Consider the following 19,049-nt stretch of genomic DNA (forward strand, 5'->3'; position numbering starts at 1 on the left):
CTTGTTAACCTAATCTAAATATTATGACATAGTAACCTAACCCTAACCTAAATTTTAACTCCAAAAAGCGTTTGTGGCCGTCCATACCGATGAGTAATGAGGATCTCAGGACAGTTTTCTGACGAACAGCCTACTATCATGAAAGCCGGCTGACAGAGATTTCGTGACCGTCGTCAAGACCTACAGCGAGAGCAGAACTCATCTTTTCCTTGTGAGGTTTGCGTGTCTTTCATAGCAACACTTTCGCAAGGAACTAAATCAATCAAGAAAATAAAACTGTATTGAACCCGTAACTGAAGAAATAAAAACTGAACGACTTGATAAACGGTGAACAAAATGTGCTAACTCTGACGTGTTGTTGGGGTTGTAGGTTGTTGCTAAATATTGCTTGATCGATAGTTCGCTAATCTGACTCCATTGATAGTGCGTTCAATAACCCGTGAGTGCCTAGTTGGCACAGTACCAAAGCCAATGTCTTAAATAATGATTTATTACTGATTCTTAACGAAACGGTTATTATTCTTCAGAGCGCAGAATAAAGCAGCATTCGATAGACTGTAAACAACGGACTCTCTTATGTCAACTAAACACGTTGAGCGCTGTAGTATGAATGATGTAATTTGGAAGTAATAATGGGTTGCGTGTACTAGACTCGGTCGAAATATAGTACAGCGCTTATTGGTAAACACACGAAATTAAACACTGATAACATTATAAATCATTAGAACTGCACCAGAATTCCGTAGCAATAAGGTCCAGTTGTGACAATTGACACACTATCTACACTACATTTCAAAAAACAAAGGTTAAAACGTACATGAAAATACTGATGATATTGATTTGCTGATAACTAGCACGGCTACTAAACCCAAAAGCAAGCAAAATTTAAAAGGGCCATCCACTAATCCTATATGTAAAACAACGTTAACTTGCTCATTTCAGCGATTTTGACCACATAAACCCTTACATTACAATTTAAGCACAGTTAACACGCATGCCACAACCAATGAAAAAAAATAGTAAGTACTGGCCAAGTTTTTGCAAACAATAATAATTATTTTACAATAACCAAAACTTTAACTTTACTTCGCCAGGTAAGGCACTGCCTCACCTGACCGCACAGCCCTGGTCCTCATTCACAGCTAAATTCGACTGTTCGTGTTTTCTGCTTCTGTCTGCAGCGCGATGTCACATTCTTGTGACGTCATAATTGGTTAGAGTGTGATGTTTGATTGTGGCTTGACGCTAATCACCACACACATGCTACTGTTTCATTGCACTCGTTTGTTCCTTCATTCTGTTGATTGAACTATGGTTTCGGAAATACGTATCATCAATTATGGCATTCGGTTAAAATATTGTATCGTCATAATTTTTGTCTTTTATCCTCAATGCTCATGGACGACACTGTTTCGTTTAACCCGAAGCCAGTTTACTAGGCTTGAAGTTTGAACAATGCAGTTATAATATAAATTTACTTATTACAACGAAAAAGGAAAAGGTTAAACGCAATGACGCTAACTGGTAATAGTTTCTATTTGACATATCCCTAGTTTTTTTATATTTGTTGGCATATGCGTTTCTAAATTGGCGTGTCAGGGTCGGACAGCGACAATTATGAATTAAAGGAGTGAAATACATGGGACGAATCCGTTCCCAGCAGCTTCATGTTGGATAGCAGGAATTCCATTTTTTGGGGTCCGGATAAACGAGACCTGACTAAAAAAAATTGCAAATTGTACACCACAAACATTACTTGTCCTGATGTGCAATACTGTAAATCAGTATCTAAAATACATCTGTAGCTTTATAGGTAAAACTGAAGTCTGTCAGTTTTCAGTTTAAGGTAACTCAGCCAAACACTTATTAATATGCCATATCACTCTTAAATATGACCAATGGCCATCTTATACAAAAAAGTACATAGCAAAACAAAAGTAAAGATTTCACTAGCCACCAGTCCTGCAAACATAGAACCAACAGGAAACTTGCTCATTTGGTTATTTCATGGAGGTGTCCATTCTGTGTGCCTCTCCCGATTTCCATCAGGGGAATTTCAATCTTGGGAAAAGTTTTAAAGCATTCCTGGTTGTAACTTCAATGACTTCAGAGGTTGTTATTCCTTTGATCTTTGCAATGAACTCACAAGATATTCTAATGTTGGCGGGTTCATTTCGTTCCTGTCATTAAAACATCACAATAATGACTTTGGACTTCACGAGGAATGCAATACCACGGCAACAGCGAGCCATACCACTAACAAAAGCCCACCTCCTTTGATGGCCCAAGTACGGGTGAGTCTGTTTCTAGAAGGAGATTATCCAATGGAATATGCTTAACTAACTTCTGTTTCTGTAAATATGCTCATAATAAACCTTCAATTTATAAACTAGCTTATATTTTACTATACCAGACCAGAGAGCTACTATGGTGAACAGCAGGAAAAAGCAAAAAAACAAACACTAACTTGTTCGCTTCTGGCAATACATGGTGGTACAGAGAAATAATATCCACTTTTAACCCCATCTAGAGCAACTGAAGGTCTTCCATCAAAAGCATGAAGTACAACATTTTCTGCCCCTTCCTCTTTCAGTAAGTTCACAACTGGGCGACCCGATGACCGTGAGTGAACATTTCTTGGGAGCAAAGAAGTCGTAGCTCAAATTTTTAACAATTATAACAATTTTCTGAAGCTTTTACATTTATAAACATGATTTTACATTATGGTACAACTGCAGTAGCATAAAAAGGCCTTATTCATGCTATAACACTCTCAAGCTGAGCTTATGATTTACTTGAATGCTGTAATCACCTAAGTGTAACAAACCATGCCATGCTAGCTTGTCAACGAACTCTTTTGAAACGGTTTATGTAACACAACTTTACTTTATAACTTTTACAAACATCAAGCCTCCATTATAAGGTGAAGTCCGATGTTAAGTACTTACAATGGTAAGCCAAACTCCTTGGCAAGATGTATCTAAAACAAAAAGAACATATTTTGTTCAATATACTATTTATGTTTTTCATTAACAATGTATATAAGCAGTACAAATATAAATATTTACAAGAAAAACAATCTTTGTTTTGCTATCTAGTGCTAATGCTAACCTGCTGTCTCAAGACATCTCTTTGCTCTTCCTTATTTGAAGGGTCTTTTATGTAACGAGGTGTAAAGTCCAAACCAACTTCTCCAATTCCAACCAAACTATCTAAATTGGATTTAATCACTGAAACAACTGGAGAAAGATCATCAGGGTGAGAGCTCCTTTGCAGATTGCTATCTTTAACCTGTTGTTACAACAGAATATCTGTTGCATTTGCAGTTTGAAAAGTCATAAATTTTCACTATAGAAGCATACTAGTCACAAAACAGTACAGTACAAATATTCTTTTGAAAATTAAACAACGTAGACAAAAAATCCTGCACATAGCAACAAGAGTATTATACTGATTTTGAGATCAAACAATAAAAGTATAGAAACACTTGCAATACATTTGAAAAATACCAAATCTTTTAGTAGAATTATTTCTAATTTGGTAGTGGGTGAAGTGTAAAACTTGCAGTTATGTGACCTAGATTCAACACTTGGTAACAATACACTAGACCTATTGGTTAATTAACTTTTGAATTTGTTTTCACAGTGTTGCAGACCTAGGCTGCACATTCTCTTCGTATTGCACATATGGGATGAAAGAAACTAAATCCAATTTTATGCAAATGAGTTACCCTCAAACTGGACTGCAGAATATTCCCGTATTCAGCAAGATCTTAGGTGCGCCAAACAACCAAAAATGACAAGGGTGGTGGGCGGTGTGCAAAAATGTTCAGACGCGATGGAAGTACAAGTTACACAAAGAAAACACAAATTACACAGTTCGACTTAGTCAATCTTTAAATCAATTGAAAATTGAGTGCACAGAAGTTCTGTCCAAGTCATTAAGTGCAAAATAACGCAACTTGATACAAAAAAGCTTAAGATGATTTCTTAGGCCATTTAAGTTGCTATAAGTACGTTTTTTTCAACACACAGGGGCCCTCGACACCCCCTGAAATTCGGAGCCCTCGTCTACAGCCCGGTCAGCAACCTCCTTAGCACGCCAGTGGTTGTGCAAGAGATGTCAATGTCTTGCCCGGTGAAGATACAGTAACAGATAGGGCTCATTCAATTTACGATAAAACTCTGCAGTATAATTTCAATGAAATAGGTTGTTGTTGTATTGACTTATTTTTGATAATTTTAGAAATTACCTGTTGTACAGGATGTATTCCAAGGCACGGGAAGAGAAAACCTGGGTACTGGCGACAGAGCTCTAATGTAGGTAGAAATTCTTCGCCAAATTCAGTGACAACCACAATGGCTTGAACATTAACCTCCTTAGCTCTGCATATTACTTCATCGCGATCACTATCAAACTCTTTAGCAGAAAGATGGCAATGGCAATCTATATACCCCACCATAATTTGTTTGATGGCTTAGGTTTAGTTCCATGAAGCTCTCAAAAGTTTCCATTAAAAAAATACGTCTTGGGGTATTACCCTAATATGAAGCCGGGATTTTTGAGAAATGGTGATATATGAAGTCGCTTTGTTTTATAAGATTTTTCCTGGATGCCACGTTAGGGAATTAACATTTAAAAACATTACGGAAAGAAAAATCGTGCATGAAAATTTGGGAATCTTTGATAGGACAGCGGTTTATACATTTAGTTACTTATTGCCTAAACTCCTTGCAGTATCTGGAAGGGGGCTTTTTAGTTCAAGTCAGACTAATTCCCTACTCCCGCCCACTGCCTTGGAGAAGTGCTTACTCTATTTTATGCCCATGCAAATTAGTACAGCTACGTGAAGCATTGCGCCCTTCTCGCAAGCCATATAGGAAAGTTTGGAATTTGCGTGGATTTTTGGGATATTGGATCTTGGGAGTTGATTTTGATATTGGATATTGGGATTTTTGGGAATGCATTTTGCATAAATTGCCCGAGTTTGTTCGCCGATAATTTCGTATGGATACAAAGATCTAATTATAGGGCATAAAATAGCCTACTTAGCATTGTCGTATCGTGATTTGCGTTCCACTTGTACTCAAACCTCAGTCGGTTTTCTATTTACTATTCATGCTCACTTCATTGTCTTGTTATATGGTGCTTGTACTCTTGTGGTTACGTTTTTTCGGTTGTCTAACACTATTTCACCGGAAAAATAATATGTTCAAAACTATTTTCATAGTTTCTTGCTAACCTAACTTAAATGTGATGACATGGTAATGGTAACCTAGATCTACGTAATCTAAATCAATAAAACTTTAAATACCTAAAATCAACTTTTTTCATGTACCCATTCTCTTAACCTCAGCACCTATCATTAACAACAGGTTGTGTGACCCATTTTCGGTGAAATAAACACTCTTTTTCAGTTACATTGTCACTTACGTTACCATTTCAATGATTGTTTGGGTCGGCATTAGCAAGTGCAGGGTCCAACACAAGAACTGATTGTGCCCCTTGCTAATTTTAAATACAGCAGCTTAATGTAATAATAATAAAATGTAAACCAAATATCAACTCTTTGCATTGTAAATCAGCTCCCATTAAAGCTTTGCTTGGTGATATACTTTGATCAAAAGATTTTCTTAACTGAGGCACAAAGCTGCACATGCATAAAATAGAGGGGACCTTTGGAGAAGTGCCGAATACGACTTTGCTATTTGTGATTCGTGGTATTTGAGATGTTCATTTTATTTTCCACCATATATAATTGTGGGGCATGAAAAATTGTGCTGACACTGACGGTTGGACATATTAGAAGCAATGATAATACACCACAACTAAGGCAGGAAAATGTGGAAAGGCCTCGAGGGTAAAACATTCATCATAATAAATAAGTTTAAGACAAACTTAAAGTATTAGCATGGTCACCAAACCTAAATAGTTACGAATAAATACACATACACTCATTAAATGTATTAATTTAAAGACAAAGTTAAGCTGATAGACTGGCAGCACATGTTACTAGTAGGTACCTAAAAAAGCTGTTGTAAGCTACTGGTTAACATGGGTAGATTATATCTATAGGGTAAAGATTGTTGGAATCTCATTTTCAGTAATGCAGTATGGTAAAAGGCTTGTATTTACACTGACGTTAAGTGGCACTGGCATGCATGTTCTGTTTATCTATGGCCATAACCCATCTAATTAAAAAACAATCCACTTAAAATTTATCATTGTTGTTTTTTTTGTTGCACCAGATTGAGATCCATGATTGAAGTTTTGTTGTTGCCTTTGTAAAATTATCGACTGCATTAAAGTTTGGGTTTCTGTCTCGGTCCTATATATACAGTACTTCTGCAATATCTTATTAGGATTTATTATTGAGGAATTATTTCAACATAGCTTTTACCCATAGATTCAGGTCTTCACTCAATGTGGGAGTGGAAATGTAACATTTCCGATATATTCTGAAGTTTTAAGTGCTTTGTCTGACAATGTTGTGTTGCAGTATCATGAATACAACTAACTCAAAATCTACAAATGTTTCTGAAGTTTAAATAAAGATTTGAAGATGAACTGTGTCAGTAAGAAGCAACTGCCCCGCCGAAAGAGACAAGCTCCCAAGAAGTTTGAAGATTATGAGTTGGAAGAAAGTAATGAAGATGCAGTGCATTCTCAGTTGATTCAAAATGAACAAGCTGAAAATGAAACTTTGTCATTGAAGAACGATCTGGAAACAGATCCTCCAAATCAGCTTGTGGCTCCCAAATTTAGTATTATAGAAAAGATTGACAAACATCCTGTTCCTGCATTATTTTCTATTTCTAACAAAAGAGTAAAAAGATCTTATAATAAGCCAATGTGTAAAGAATCTAATGCTGCTTCTTTAGTTTGCAACTTTTGTGACCGCAAGTTTACTCAAAGCGGAAACCTTTTCAGACATATCAGAATCCACACAGGTGAGCGGCCATATGTTTGCGAAAAATGTGGAAAATCTTTTGCGCAGTCTAATGCACTTAAAATGCACATACGATTTCATAATAATGATCAACCATATGGGTGTCCAGTGTGTCACAAAAAGTTTAGCCAAAAAGGAAATCTAAATCAACATTTTCGCACTCACACTGGTGAGAAACCCTATCAATGCGAATGCTGTCTAAAGACTTTTTCGCATTTTTATGGATTAAAACAGCATCGAGAAACACATACTAATGGCAAGCTATGCTGCCCAATATGCGACAAATCATATACTCGTAAGTCCAGTTTGAATTATCACATTGGCACACATAAACGTTTGAAATGCCCTTACTGTAGTCGGGACTTCCCCTTACGAAGTCAATTGAATCAACACATGAGAATTCATACTGGCGAAAAGCCATACATTTGCTTGGCTTGTGGAGGGACATTTGCACTGAAACTTCATTTAAGAAAGCATTTAAAGTCCTGTCTGGAATATGCTGACATGTATCACTATGAAAGCCAAGTCAATGATTAATGATTTATGCTTTCAGTCTTTGCTTCTTGCACATGTTGTCTTGGCATAGATTTTATAGTTACTGGATTTATATGATGTAATCAGATCAAATCGTGTATGGTTATCTAATACCTAGTTAGAACAATTATGTCCAACTTGCGGGTCGCATTTAGCCCAGGTAAAGAGTTTGTGCAGATCATAGGTTTTTGTTGTAATGTAAGTTAATTCCTAACAGAAATTGTTATGAAATTTCCAAGAAATGCTTAACTTGTTTACAGAAAGATGTTAAGTACATTTTGCGTAGATCAACTTGGTTTGTTGACATACGCTTTGACCTTGCGTGTGGTTTCATCAGCAGACAATCTATGTATAGAGGATTGCTTGACATATATTATAACATATTTTGAATTATTTAAAATATCAAAATGTTTGGACAAGAACATCCCCAGCTGTCATTTGGCATTTTTATTAAGTGACTGCTACATTTTTTGTGATGAAATATTTCACGGTTTGTTCTGCTTAATCAACCATTTAAAAGATGTTTTTCGTATTCCAACTCATTTTTGTATAAACCATTGCTGCAAAAGTTGTTAATATAGTATATATGTGTTTGACAAAACTTTTATAATTTCTCATAGTCTTCTTTTCACTGAGTTTATGTTGTATGCATGTCTGTTTTATCAAGACTCTTTTATGAACAGTGCATTATCTTACTAAGCTACCTTATAATGGAAAAGTTACATATGCATTAAGATTTAATGATGCAACTCCATTTTAAAACAAATTGCTAATTTTAATTAATTGTGCATGTTACCACTTTGGGCTTTCAACTGAAGGTTGTTTTATGTTATGAATAGTAAATTCTGTGTTCATTTGATTTGCTATGATGGAGGATGTGGATTACGCCCTTGCGATGGCATTGCAAGATGAATTTAATGCAGAAGAGACTGGACGAAAAAGCCTGCCATCATTATCCTATACTCCGCCAAAGAGAGTTTTAAATGGAAAAGAAAAGGGTTTAATTGATCCTGAATGGGAGCTGGTTGATCCAAACCCTAACATACATTCTCTCTTTGCTGAATTTAATAAAAAGTTTTTCTGGAATAAACTTACAATGGTTGAAGTTAGATGGAGCCCCAGAATGACACTGTAAGCTTAAGCTAAATGTGATGGTCATATATTATTGTTTTCTTTTCATTTGGAGTAACATGGATTGTAACAAGTATATGTGCTTTTGTAGTGAAAATATATTTTTTGCGTTTAGATGCGCTGGGATCTGCTGTTACGAAGGCCACGGTGGGTTGTGTTCAGTGAGATTAAGCCAACCACTTTTGAAGTTACGGCCAAGAAGAGATCTTGTAGAAACTTTGCTGGTAAAAATTAGTACCCTTGTTGAGTTTTCAAGGATTTATGGCTGCCTTTCTTTTGGGTTCATTGTCAAAATGGTATTAATCATTGACTTTGTAACCTGTCTTTAAACATTTTGTACCTTATGTTGACAATATCCCACCGCCAAACGCCAGATTATCAAATGCATACTTAAATAAGCCAGTTTTATCGTTTTAGCATGAGATGATTCACGCCTATCTATTTGTTACTGACAACAACAAAGATCATGATGGGCATGGGCCAGAATTTTGCAAACACATGCATCGAATAAATAATGCAACAGGCACCAACATAACGGTAAGTCTCACCAACTAATTATATACTTACGAAATAAGTACATTCCTAATAACAATGCGGTCATGTGTATTTATCTTACTACAGATTTATCACAATTTTCATGACGAAGTAGCCGAGATGCGCAAGCACTGGTGGAGGTGCACTGGACTATGCCAAAATCAACCTCCGTATTTTGGATATGTGAAGAGAGCCATGAACCGGGCACCTTCGTCAAAGTATACCAAGTCGTTTTCTTTTGCTCATAAAATTTCATTCACGTCCTTATATTGGAGCTTTCAAATATGATAGGACGTTAAGATTTAAGATTTGATGCATAGATGGGTTTGGTTTTTATTATCATCTTTGCAGTGATTTTTGGTGGGCTCAACACCAATCCTCGTGTGGTGGAACGTACGAAAAGATTAAAGAACCTGAGGACTATAACAAAAAGAAAAAGAAAGGTTAGAGTCATTGAAATTAGAGTCATAAAAAGGCTTTAGTTGATTAAATATTTTCATTAAGACAATTTTGCATATACTTATGTCTCAATTTGGTCCCGGGCAAAAATACTGCAGACTAAAGCCCCACTTGACAAGAACTTCACCTGTACATATTAGATAGATTTGTCAAAAATTGATGATATAAAACAGTTTAAAATAATTAACAAATTTAAGACAAAAATATTGCAATTATAAACGCTACACAACAGTTTATACATACAAAAACAACAACCAAAATCACATTTTAAAATGTATGTTGTGTGGGACAACTGGGCGTATCAAATTAAATTTTTTACCCATCTGCAAAGGCAATGCAAAGAGTCTGCAGTCGCTTTGTCTTCATGTCTACCGTTGGATCTTACACTTTTTGCTATTGTGCCTCACGAAAAATCGCTTATAAGCTTGACATGTAGGTGAGAGTTCTTCTCTTGAATTTCAGTGTTTTGTTGACTTTTCAGTGCACATGAAATCATCAAAGATCACAAAACCTTGTCCCACTTTCATACTATTACGTACCATTTTCGTTATGCCATATGATTTTACTAAACAACACTCGTCGTGACAGTATCAAACCAAATAGTTTCGAAAAATGTGTGAATGATGTGCACTATGGCTTCCAAATAAGCACAATGTAATGTGGCTTGGACGAAAATTACTGCATCACCAGTGCTAAGGAGAGATAAAGAATTGTGGAAGGAGCTTGGTCAACTTTCAAGCTTGTCCTATCATATCTGGCTATAGCATATGATAACAAGTAAATAGCAACAAAATATATCAAAAGAGAACTTTTATGGAGGTATTAAGTCTACGAAACGCAAGACAGTGATTATATAAAGAATGGGATAACGATAAAGCGAATGGCCAAAAATAAAATTTCACTCCCTACCCTCTGGCACATCACTCCCCGTCCTCCCAGTTTGAAGCCTGCATAAGTACTATTAGGATTATTATTGACTCTCACGCTTTTCTCCTGTGATAACGGAGTGAGCAAGACTTTATTTGTTGCAGAAAGCAATTGCTTGCATGACGAAATTGACAATAGTATACTTTGAGCTTTCGCCAACGTTGAGAATTGTGTGAGGTTAGCATACGCAGTCAGCATTGCAATTTTATGTAATTGTAATGGAATATAGCCTACATTTAACAGTATTAAGTTTATAACAACGCAACAGGCAGATGATGGGACTGTTTTACTATGGCAGTTGCCTTTATGGCTACAGGGTTTCCATGCGGACGAGTGTACGGCCAAATATGGAAATTATGTATGTTTTGCATTGCCGTGAAAAATTCATCTGGATGAGAAACAAGAGTTTGGCCGAATTTCGGAAAAAATTTTAGTGTTCAAACTAATACCGGCCATTGAACATGTTTATTTGCTTATAGAGCGCGGAATGTAAATAACTGGGTTTTAGTTAAAATTTTCGATGACGATAATTAAATCGAAAACGATCACGTGCACTCATTATGTGGTCACCTGCTGTTTTGGGATAAAGACGTCTAATGTCTGATTATTTTGTCAAAGTTTACATATGAATCTTGCAAAAACGACAATAACAGCGATAAAAACAAACACGTGTATGATGACTGTATTGTTTTATTAACTTTGTTTGCAATCCTGTGGGTCGGCATTTATATTGTTTTTTCATTTTAAGAAAGATTCGATTTTAAATATTAGAAAAGTTTTTGATGGGAGCAACATATTTCAGAATTTAGTAAAGTTCAGGTTTTGTTCAAACGGAATTAAAGTCACTCTGCTGGTCGTTGGTATCGTCTCCGGAAAGTAATTTTTTAGAAAGGGGTAGATCACGTCTGTACCTGTCGCTGCGTAAAATCTTTTGAAACGATTTTAAAAAGCAATAAAATAAAAAGCGGACTATAAACTAGACATGAATTTATTCCTGAGTGTACTTCTTGGTCGAAGGTTTTCTGTTTTTGTAGACAAAATTAATTTGGCCGATGTATTTTCCTAACACTCGGCAACAGTATACTTCTGTGGAACAGATGAGAAATATAAACTAATAGCACCGATGTAAGCTTGCTTCTTTCAGTCATTCCAGACGACTAAATTTTTCCAGCGGCATGTGGGCGATTATGTAGCGGCACGTAGATGCCAGCCACTTGTTTTGTGCAGGAAACGATTCCGACAGTTGCTTTGTTTAGAATTGTAAGGAAGTGAGCACAATGTAATGAGGGTACAAGATCACAAAAAGATGTTTCGAGTGTGTCATTAAGTAAATTATAGCTAAGTTTTTTTATTGTCTGTTAATCTTTAATTTTTTTAAAGTGATTGTTGCTAATTAAAACAGTGTATTGCTCAAATAGGATGAGGTTAGTGATCGTTTGTAAAACAAAGAATATGGCCAAGGGAATCGTTTTTGGTAGACCATGTACTAAGCACGTAAGCTGGATATCCGCTATTGAGTTACGTCTACGGTAATGGTTTCTAGCAAAAGGCCAAATTCAAACGTTAGATTTGTTTTGTCTTAGGCAGTGAGAAATGCGGTCTATATTGCGTAGTACGAAAATAGTCGTAACAAAAAGGTTACGTTTTGCGAATAAACCCTGCAGTGTCTTTGCCCGATATTTGTTGTTTCAAAACAAAAGTTAATATACCGATATGAACAATATCGTGATATTTAAGACGAATTCTTAAAACTTCTTCAGTAATGTGTCAATAGCCTGGTGTAATTTATGGAAATTCGATAATAATTTAGAATTAACTTGATTTTATTTTAACAGACGACTCTTCATCGTCTAATCAACGAAAGAAAAGTCCAAAAAAAGATAAAATAGACTCAACGCAGCGAACTCTAAGTTTTACCGTATTAAAATCTCCAGATAAAGAAAATGGTCGTTTACTGGGAGGAAAGTTTGCCAAAGCTCCAGAAAGAAGTAACAGGGGAATCCCACTTCATAGTAAATTATTAGAAAAATTTAACAACCGTCCGCACAAGAGCCCAAACTCGGTGCGAAATAAATTGAAAGACTCCTCAATCATAAACTTGCTAAACAGAAAATCAAGAACTCCAACGAAGGTTAGACCTTTTTCCAATTACGCTTCTGTCATGAACCCAAACAACAGAATGGGAGACAGCTTGCTTGCAGTATGTAAGCAAGTTCGACGCACCGGCGAACAGTCTGTCAATCTAGGTGCACCAGCTTTTGATGATTTTAAAGTGGTCACAAAGTTTTTAACGCTCAAGGAAAAAAGGCGTCGAATCCTCTTCACAAGTGATGACGAACTTGGCGAGGATGGTCATAACCGTGATAAAAAGGATAAGAGCATCCACATCGGATCTTCTCAGAAAGAAAATAAGTCCGACGTTCAAATGTCGTTTTGCATAGATGAAGAAGATGAAATTCTACCCAGTTTGACGAGTCGATCTTTAAAGAAACAAGCTCCCACATCTTCTCTCTTTCCTCCAGATGCCAGGTCCTCTTCCTCATCTAAGGATTGCCAAGATCCTTCACGTTTTACTTCAAACGGAGTGCCAGGTTTAAAGCGGAAGTCTGCTGGTCCATGTCTGGACGATAGTTTGGAGTCTGATCCTGAATCTCCCCAAAGGAAAATGCTCTTCCTAGATTTATCGCCAACAAGGAAAGCTTTGAAATATGATGTTAAAAGTCCAAGTAATTTTTCATCTACAAATTTCAAGAAAGAATGCAAGCCGCTGGACTCTGGATTTTCCTCATTCTGCAAGTCGCGTGATGACGGAGATTCTACCTCCGATGAAGATGATAATCTTTTGATTAGCGCGATGATAAATCACAAAAAGTCTCTTTCCGCTTCCAACAAATCCCTCCTTGGCAGTTCACAAAGTTCAGTAGACATTGTGAAGTCCACAGCAGGAAGGCTAAATGAAGACTGCCACATGGAGAACATAAAGCCATCCACCTCACGGGAATGTGATCAACGTTCTAATATGCCTTTATGTGTTTCCTGCCCGGTGTGTTGCACAGACGTACCCTCTTACACGATCAACCAACATATCGATATGTGCTTGAGCCTGAAAGCGATATCAGATTCTGACTTTTACTGAATGTCCGTTTGCAAGTTTTACGTACTATGTTTTTCTAACATTTTACCCGTCACTGCCATATTTAATTGCCAGTGTTTTATACATGTTTTAAGTGTATACGCTTTTTCTGCTCACTCATACTTGCTTTCACTTTTCTTTAAACGTTTCTTATTTTCACTTCCCACATTAATGTGTCGTTGTGGCTTGGTATCAGTATTTTCTCATTAAAAACTGAATAATTTCTCAAAGAATCTTTCTGCAAGTTGTAAGGAGCTACAATATTATCTGTCAAATTACCCATAAAGCTGTTGATTAAGGTGGAAGGAAGTGTTATCGAAGGGTAATTGTCAAAGCGCTTTAAAATCTGGACTCTAGTTAGTAGAGCTAAAAGATTGTTTCAGAAACTATAGTTTCCCATATGCCTGTGCAGTAAGTCAACATTGAACATGGAAAGTAGAAACTAGAAATGGTGCATGGCGACGGTTGTTCGATTTTTGATAGGCTATTGCAGTCTAGTCCAATAGATGGCTGTATAGCTAATAACATACAAGTTATGAAAGGTGAACAAACAGTAAGATATACTGTGACGATTACGTCACGACTCACGAGTTGTTTTGAGATGTTTGGAATTTAATTTAGAATCCTGTAATTCAATTGTTTACCAAACTTGAGTTTTCCTTAATGACGTCAGATAATTTCCTCGCTTGAACTGGTGTGTCGCATATAAATACTGATGTAATGTTTTCAATCTTTCCTTTTTACGTGATCGATTTCACTAGTTACTACAGCGCTATGTAACATTCAGTAAGCTTTGCCCGAAGGTGAAAGCCTTCGTGTCTGATAATAAATAAAAATGGGAACTTTATAAGTTAGTAATTTATATAGACAGAATCAAGCAACTAACAGCATAGTCACGCAAATTTGAGAAATGAGAACTCATCTATCGAAGCAGAAGCAAAACAAGTCACCGACCATCAATCGTCCTCGCTCATATTCAAACAATTACCGCCAGCATATGCGGTCGTTATGACAGATATGTTCCCTGTGTAATACCTCACACGAGTAGTACACAATTAAATGTCATAATACAACAGTTACAGGAAGTTGTATAAGCGTTATCAATTTAAACGGACAAACTTAACTGGAACTGTTACAATGAATGGTGGCTTTAATAAGATAGCGTTCTAAGTAGTATAACGGGCCAACCGGTTTTCGGAATTTTCTCGTTAAACTTTGCTGACACATATTGCCGTTTTGGGTGAGAAAAATAACCAGAAGGCGTCGCAATTGCTCTGTGGTATATTTTAACCGGTTTTTACGCTGATGAAATTTCATAAGGCAAACGCTACCCCATTTCGATTCTGTACTGCTAACAGCTATGGCCGTTGCAGATGTTTACTAATCTTGCTACAGGGTGTACGTTCTATGCATTCTAGAATAAAAACAAGTTATATAGGCTAATACCAAGTTCTTCTTTAATAAATGTTTAGGCCAGGGCCTGCGTGATCGCCTAAGCAATTTTCGTGAGTCGAGTCGACCAATTTTTTGTAAATTTCCCGTTCACCACATCGTCAACAGCTTACCCAGATAAACTATGAAAGCAAAGTGGTAGTACCGTTATATTTACGCAATTTTGATTCCGAAACTAGGCTGAGCAGTAGTTCTGAAGTATTCGTTTAAAAGGTTTTTGCAGCTAACGCAATCTACAAAGCAGTCAATAAATAAAGCCATCGACCCTGTAAAAACAACACTCAATAGTGATTTTGTGCTTTTACGCTGAATGTTTTAAGGAAGTATTCTTCCCTTAATTCAGAAACTACATGTTGTTTAAAAAGCTGTTGACACATTTTAAGTTAATATTCGACTAAACTTGTAATTACAGCGGCTTTGGGAACCAACTTAGCTTGGTACGATTGATTCATATTACCCAATGGGCTATAGGTTGTCTTTGAAGAAATACCTACGAATTGTTTGTCACATTTGCCACGGGAACTTTTTCTTTCAGTTAAAACGATTTTATAGCGAACATGACGTTTTAGCCTGGAGAAATGTTGTGACATATTTCTCAGAAAGGCGATACGATAAAGACGGGGAATTATGAAGCAGACATTTCCTATAACGAGCGAACTGGTAGGTTAAATTTTTGTCAAATGACCTTGTAACCAAATGACTTGAAACAGTAATGTTCAATTTCTCAATTAGAGTGAGCTTACAATATATACGTCAGAATCTTCAAACGATAGGTGCAATTATCCGTTATTTATACGGACCCGTTAAGTGCACCGGCGAATCCTCTGCTTGTGACCTTGGCGAAACGCCTCCTGGCACCCTTGGGGGAGCCACAGTCCCACTGTTGAGAGCCACTAGACATAGTTTTGAGATAGAGACAATAATTGGTTGGTATTACAGATGTAGGAATACGAATTTCGTATTGTGTGAAAAAGCAATACCAAGGATATCGACTAACTAAACCAAAGTAAACAATATATCAGCTGCTTAAATGGCAAATCACAGCCTTCCGGACAACAAAAGGAAGCAGAACAATAGCATGTTGTCGATCTTTGTTTCAACGCTTTATTAAGTCAATGTTCAACACAACTGCGTTGCTGAGCTTTCAAGTAGCTCTTGTTTTGATACGGTACACAATTCTGTTTTCAGCGAAGCTTAAAAAGACTAAAGAGGCCTTTCGAAGCGGTTAGTTTTGCGTTAACGTTACATAAGAAGCACTGTGCTCAGGTAAGCGTCAGCCAATACCGAGTTCAGTGAGTTTGGTCATGCAGGATTTTTGGATTAATAACCATGGTATTTGTGAAGATGGTGGCCTGTAATCATACGCATAAATCAATACGGTTCCAAGCCCATAAGCCGATTGTGAAAAGCGCAGATTACAGATACATGCGCGAGAGTGCAAGGTCAGTGTTTAAAAGTGAAATGTACCGGTTATTCATATTGAGATTTTGCCAGGCATCAGTTTGGTTGTAATCAGGCGCGTTACTAAATGCTGGGCCAAGGGACGGGTACCGAGGTGTTATACCCACCTGAAAAAATTGATTCCCCTTAGACAATTGCGTCAGACATGGTTTTAATGTAATGTATTCATAGTCGCTGTTCTTCAGACTTTTCCCATAATCTCTTTGCTTCCTCCGATGCTCCAAGCTAGTTACCGGTTTGGCTTCAATAAAACGGCTCAGTGCTAAGTGTCCACGTGACTCTGTCCTCAGCAAGCAATTAGAATGCCGCATCAAGAATATCTTCTGATACACATAATTTGCAGGAATGCGTTGATGTCGTATGGCTCTTGTCAAATTAAACTCTCGATGCGGTGAACTGGAATATCGGCATCGAGTCGTTACATGCTTTTGGGGCATTCCACAATTGATACCTCGGGCTTCTGTTGCAGTTTAAATTTATCTGATGCATATCTACCTATAGCATTTGCTCAGATTTACTATGAAGTGGTTGTACGCGTTGCTCGTGCAACATGTCTATGCCGGTTAAAACTGGTATAAAGTTGATTTTCAGATCTAGACTAAAGCCTCTTTTGTTTTGCAATGACCCCCAAATATGAATGTATTGTCACGGGTGTTGTCACCGTGACTGTTGTTTCACACTTTCATCAAATGAAACGTATTTACAGGTTCGTGTCAGGTTACCTTAAAATTTTATCTATATTTACAATCCTCGCATGTCAAAGCGTTGTCCTTGTGGTTGTCAGTCACAGAATATGCACACTGGGACCAATTTAAAACGATACCGAACGGGGTAAGCAGTGAGTTCGCGTTTTTTGTAAATTGGAAAAATTGTCGTCATCAAGTTTCCGTTTGTGCTAAGAATAAATGGCCATAAAATGAGTCAAGCGTGCCCAACACTTGTCGAACTCGGTTGTCAAGTGGCAATTGAATCGATTGCCCTCTTGACAATGGGGTAAAGTTTATGCAACGATATTTAAATAATAATAAATCGACCTCTATTGCTGCACATAATATTGGCAGCTAGCGGGCATTTGAATAGCATGGAAAACATTTCCACAAACAATCCGTTCATTCTCAACTTCAAAATGAGGTTGTTTTGATTGTTGGTTAGGACAGTTCAAGAGTGCTTGATTCAGTGTCCCGCGGGTGTGGGTAGTAATCTGCTGGTTCTAATTACGAAAAGCCCACAAGTTAAAATCGTTGGCCAAACAGAAAGATATAGGACGTGTACTTGGGGGCCCGCTATTTTGATTTCTCCAGAGACTATGCTTCTATTATACAAGTTTTATGATCTTTTAAAACAATTTAGTCACTTGTCATTTCACACGCTATTGGAGGTTGCTAGCCTTCGTTTTATGGAAGCAGTAACTCTAACTATCGTCATTCTCTCTATAAAAAAGAATTTGGAATTAATAAGGTAAATATTATCATAATTATTCGTTCAGTTGGAAAATCAATGGGAAGTCCACCTTGTTCAAACAAATCCATTTTTGCAGCTTATATCAATGTTATTTTTAGTTTATGAGCTCAACAATAGGTGTTTATCCCATGGTGATCCAATAAGAAAAACGCCGAAGTATTGTCTAGAAAATTTGAGAACACGAAGTAAACAGGTCTACCAATAGCCAGCAGCGAACTTTAGCCTTTTAGCTGGAATATAAAGGTCGCCTGTGATAACCGCATGCATCGTTCGCAATATCTTGGATCTTCAGAGAACACTATGACGTGACCCAGTCGCTTAATCCTAACCAAAAAAGACCCAAGTTATATGACATACTTTACCTGTTAGGCTGTTCCTCTATGAAAGTTTCCTGACTTAATCGATAAGGTGAACCAGCCGCTACCTTTACGTAATTTTGTAATGTCTGTTTACAAGGTATCAGATTAAAGGTTAAGTGATTTTAAATCGACATGCTTAGTTACCGTTTACGTAAGCGGTGCATAAAGTACTGTTTTGTCCGTTACTTAATTTCAGAAAACTGCCGACCTCGTTCCCTGGGCACGTGATCTCAGTCGAAGCGAGGGTTCGTTTCTACAACTGAATGTTTTTGCCAAAGTTTCTTTTAGGTTAGGAGAATCCGTATTTGTAGAATGTACGTGGGCAATCGGAAGTTTAGTCATCAGTTTCACATTATCTTCTGCATGATAACAACAACCACACCTTACGTTGCGTGTATATATTATGATGTCTGTCGGGCGTCGTGTGAAATTGGCAGAGGCCAAGATGTCAAGCGTTCTTGTGCATTTGAATGTGGATGTCTATGGTGTATGGGAAGTATACATTTTCACCCTGTTTTTGACTTACTACGTCTGCATAAACACACTTTGACGCAGATAAACGGAGATAACAACGGAAAACAAGCATCAGACCCGCCTTTTGCCGTTATGCAGAAGGCAGCGATAATGTGTTTCTTGCCGCTTAAATAAA

The 19,049-nt window shown here is 37.1% G+C and overlaps 3 protein-coding genes and 1 long non-coding RNA gene across 6 annotated transcripts; 3 read left to right on the top strand and 1 right to left on the bottom strand.

Moving 5' to 3' along the window:
• Positions 1-474: 474 nt before the first annotated feature.
• Positions 475-4,514, bottom strand: LOC143461576 (putative deoxyribonuclease TATDN3). 3 transcript variants are annotated; one of them, XR_013118053.1, is made up of 7 exons: positions 4,253-4,514; positions 3,112-3,291; positions 2,949-2,980; positions 2,468-2,636; positions 2,272-2,352; positions 1,993-2,180; positions 475-1,715 (listed from the first exon to the last, which is right to left on the bottom strand). XR_013118053.1 is itself a non-coding variant. In XM_076959341.1 (6 exons), the coding sequence occupies exons 1-6, from the start codon at positions 4,460-4,462 to the stop codon at positions 2,046-2,048; spliced, it is 807 nt and encodes a 268-aa protein (XP_076815456.1). In that variant the 5' UTR covers positions 4,463-4,513; the 3' UTR covers positions 475-2,045. The 3 variants fall into 3 exon arrangements, 1 of the variants encoding a protein (XP_076815456.1); XR_013118052.1 differs by having other exon boundaries at positions 475-1,719; positions 4,253-4,513; XM_076959341.1 differs by having other exon boundaries at positions 475-2,180; positions 4,253-4,513.
• On the top strand, positions 3,119-3,813 carry LOC143461577 (uncharacterized). The gene is made up of 2 exons (XR_013118054.1): positions 3,119-3,258; positions 3,646-3,813. It is a non-coding gene; the product is annotated as an uncharacterized LOC143461577 (long non-coding RNA).
• Positions 4,488-8,301, top strand: LOC143461575 (uncharacterized). Its single transcript, XM_076959340.1, has one exon. The coding sequence runs from the start codon at positions 6,563-6,565 to the stop codon at positions 7,484-7,486; it is 924 nt and encodes a 307-aa protein (XP_076815455.1). The 5' UTR covers positions 4,488-6,562; the 3' UTR covers positions 7,487-8,301.
• Positions 8,302-8,319: 18 nt separating this feature from the next.
• Positions 8,320-13,900, top strand: LOC143461572 (DNA-dependent metalloprotease SPRTN-like). The gene is made up of 6 exons (XM_076959337.1): positions 8,320-8,614; positions 8,730-8,838; positions 9,032-9,151; positions 9,236-9,366; positions 9,500-9,591; positions 12,370-13,900. Exons 1-6 carry the CDS (start codon positions 8,349-8,351, stop codon positions 13,668-13,670), a joined length of 2,019 nt encoding a protein of 672 aa, XP_076815452.1. The 5' UTR covers positions 8,320-8,348; the 3' UTR covers positions 13,671-13,900.
• The last annotated feature ends 5,149 nt before the right edge of the window (positions 13,901-19,049 follow it).

Source organism: Clavelina lepadiformis, chromosome 6 (assembly GCF_947623445.1).
Source record: "Clavelina lepadiformis chromosome 6, kaClaLepa1.1, whole genome shotgun sequence".
NCBI classification, from domain to species: Eukaryota; Metazoa; Chordata; class Ascidiacea; order Aplousobranchia; family Clavelinidae; genus Clavelina; species Clavelina lepadiformis.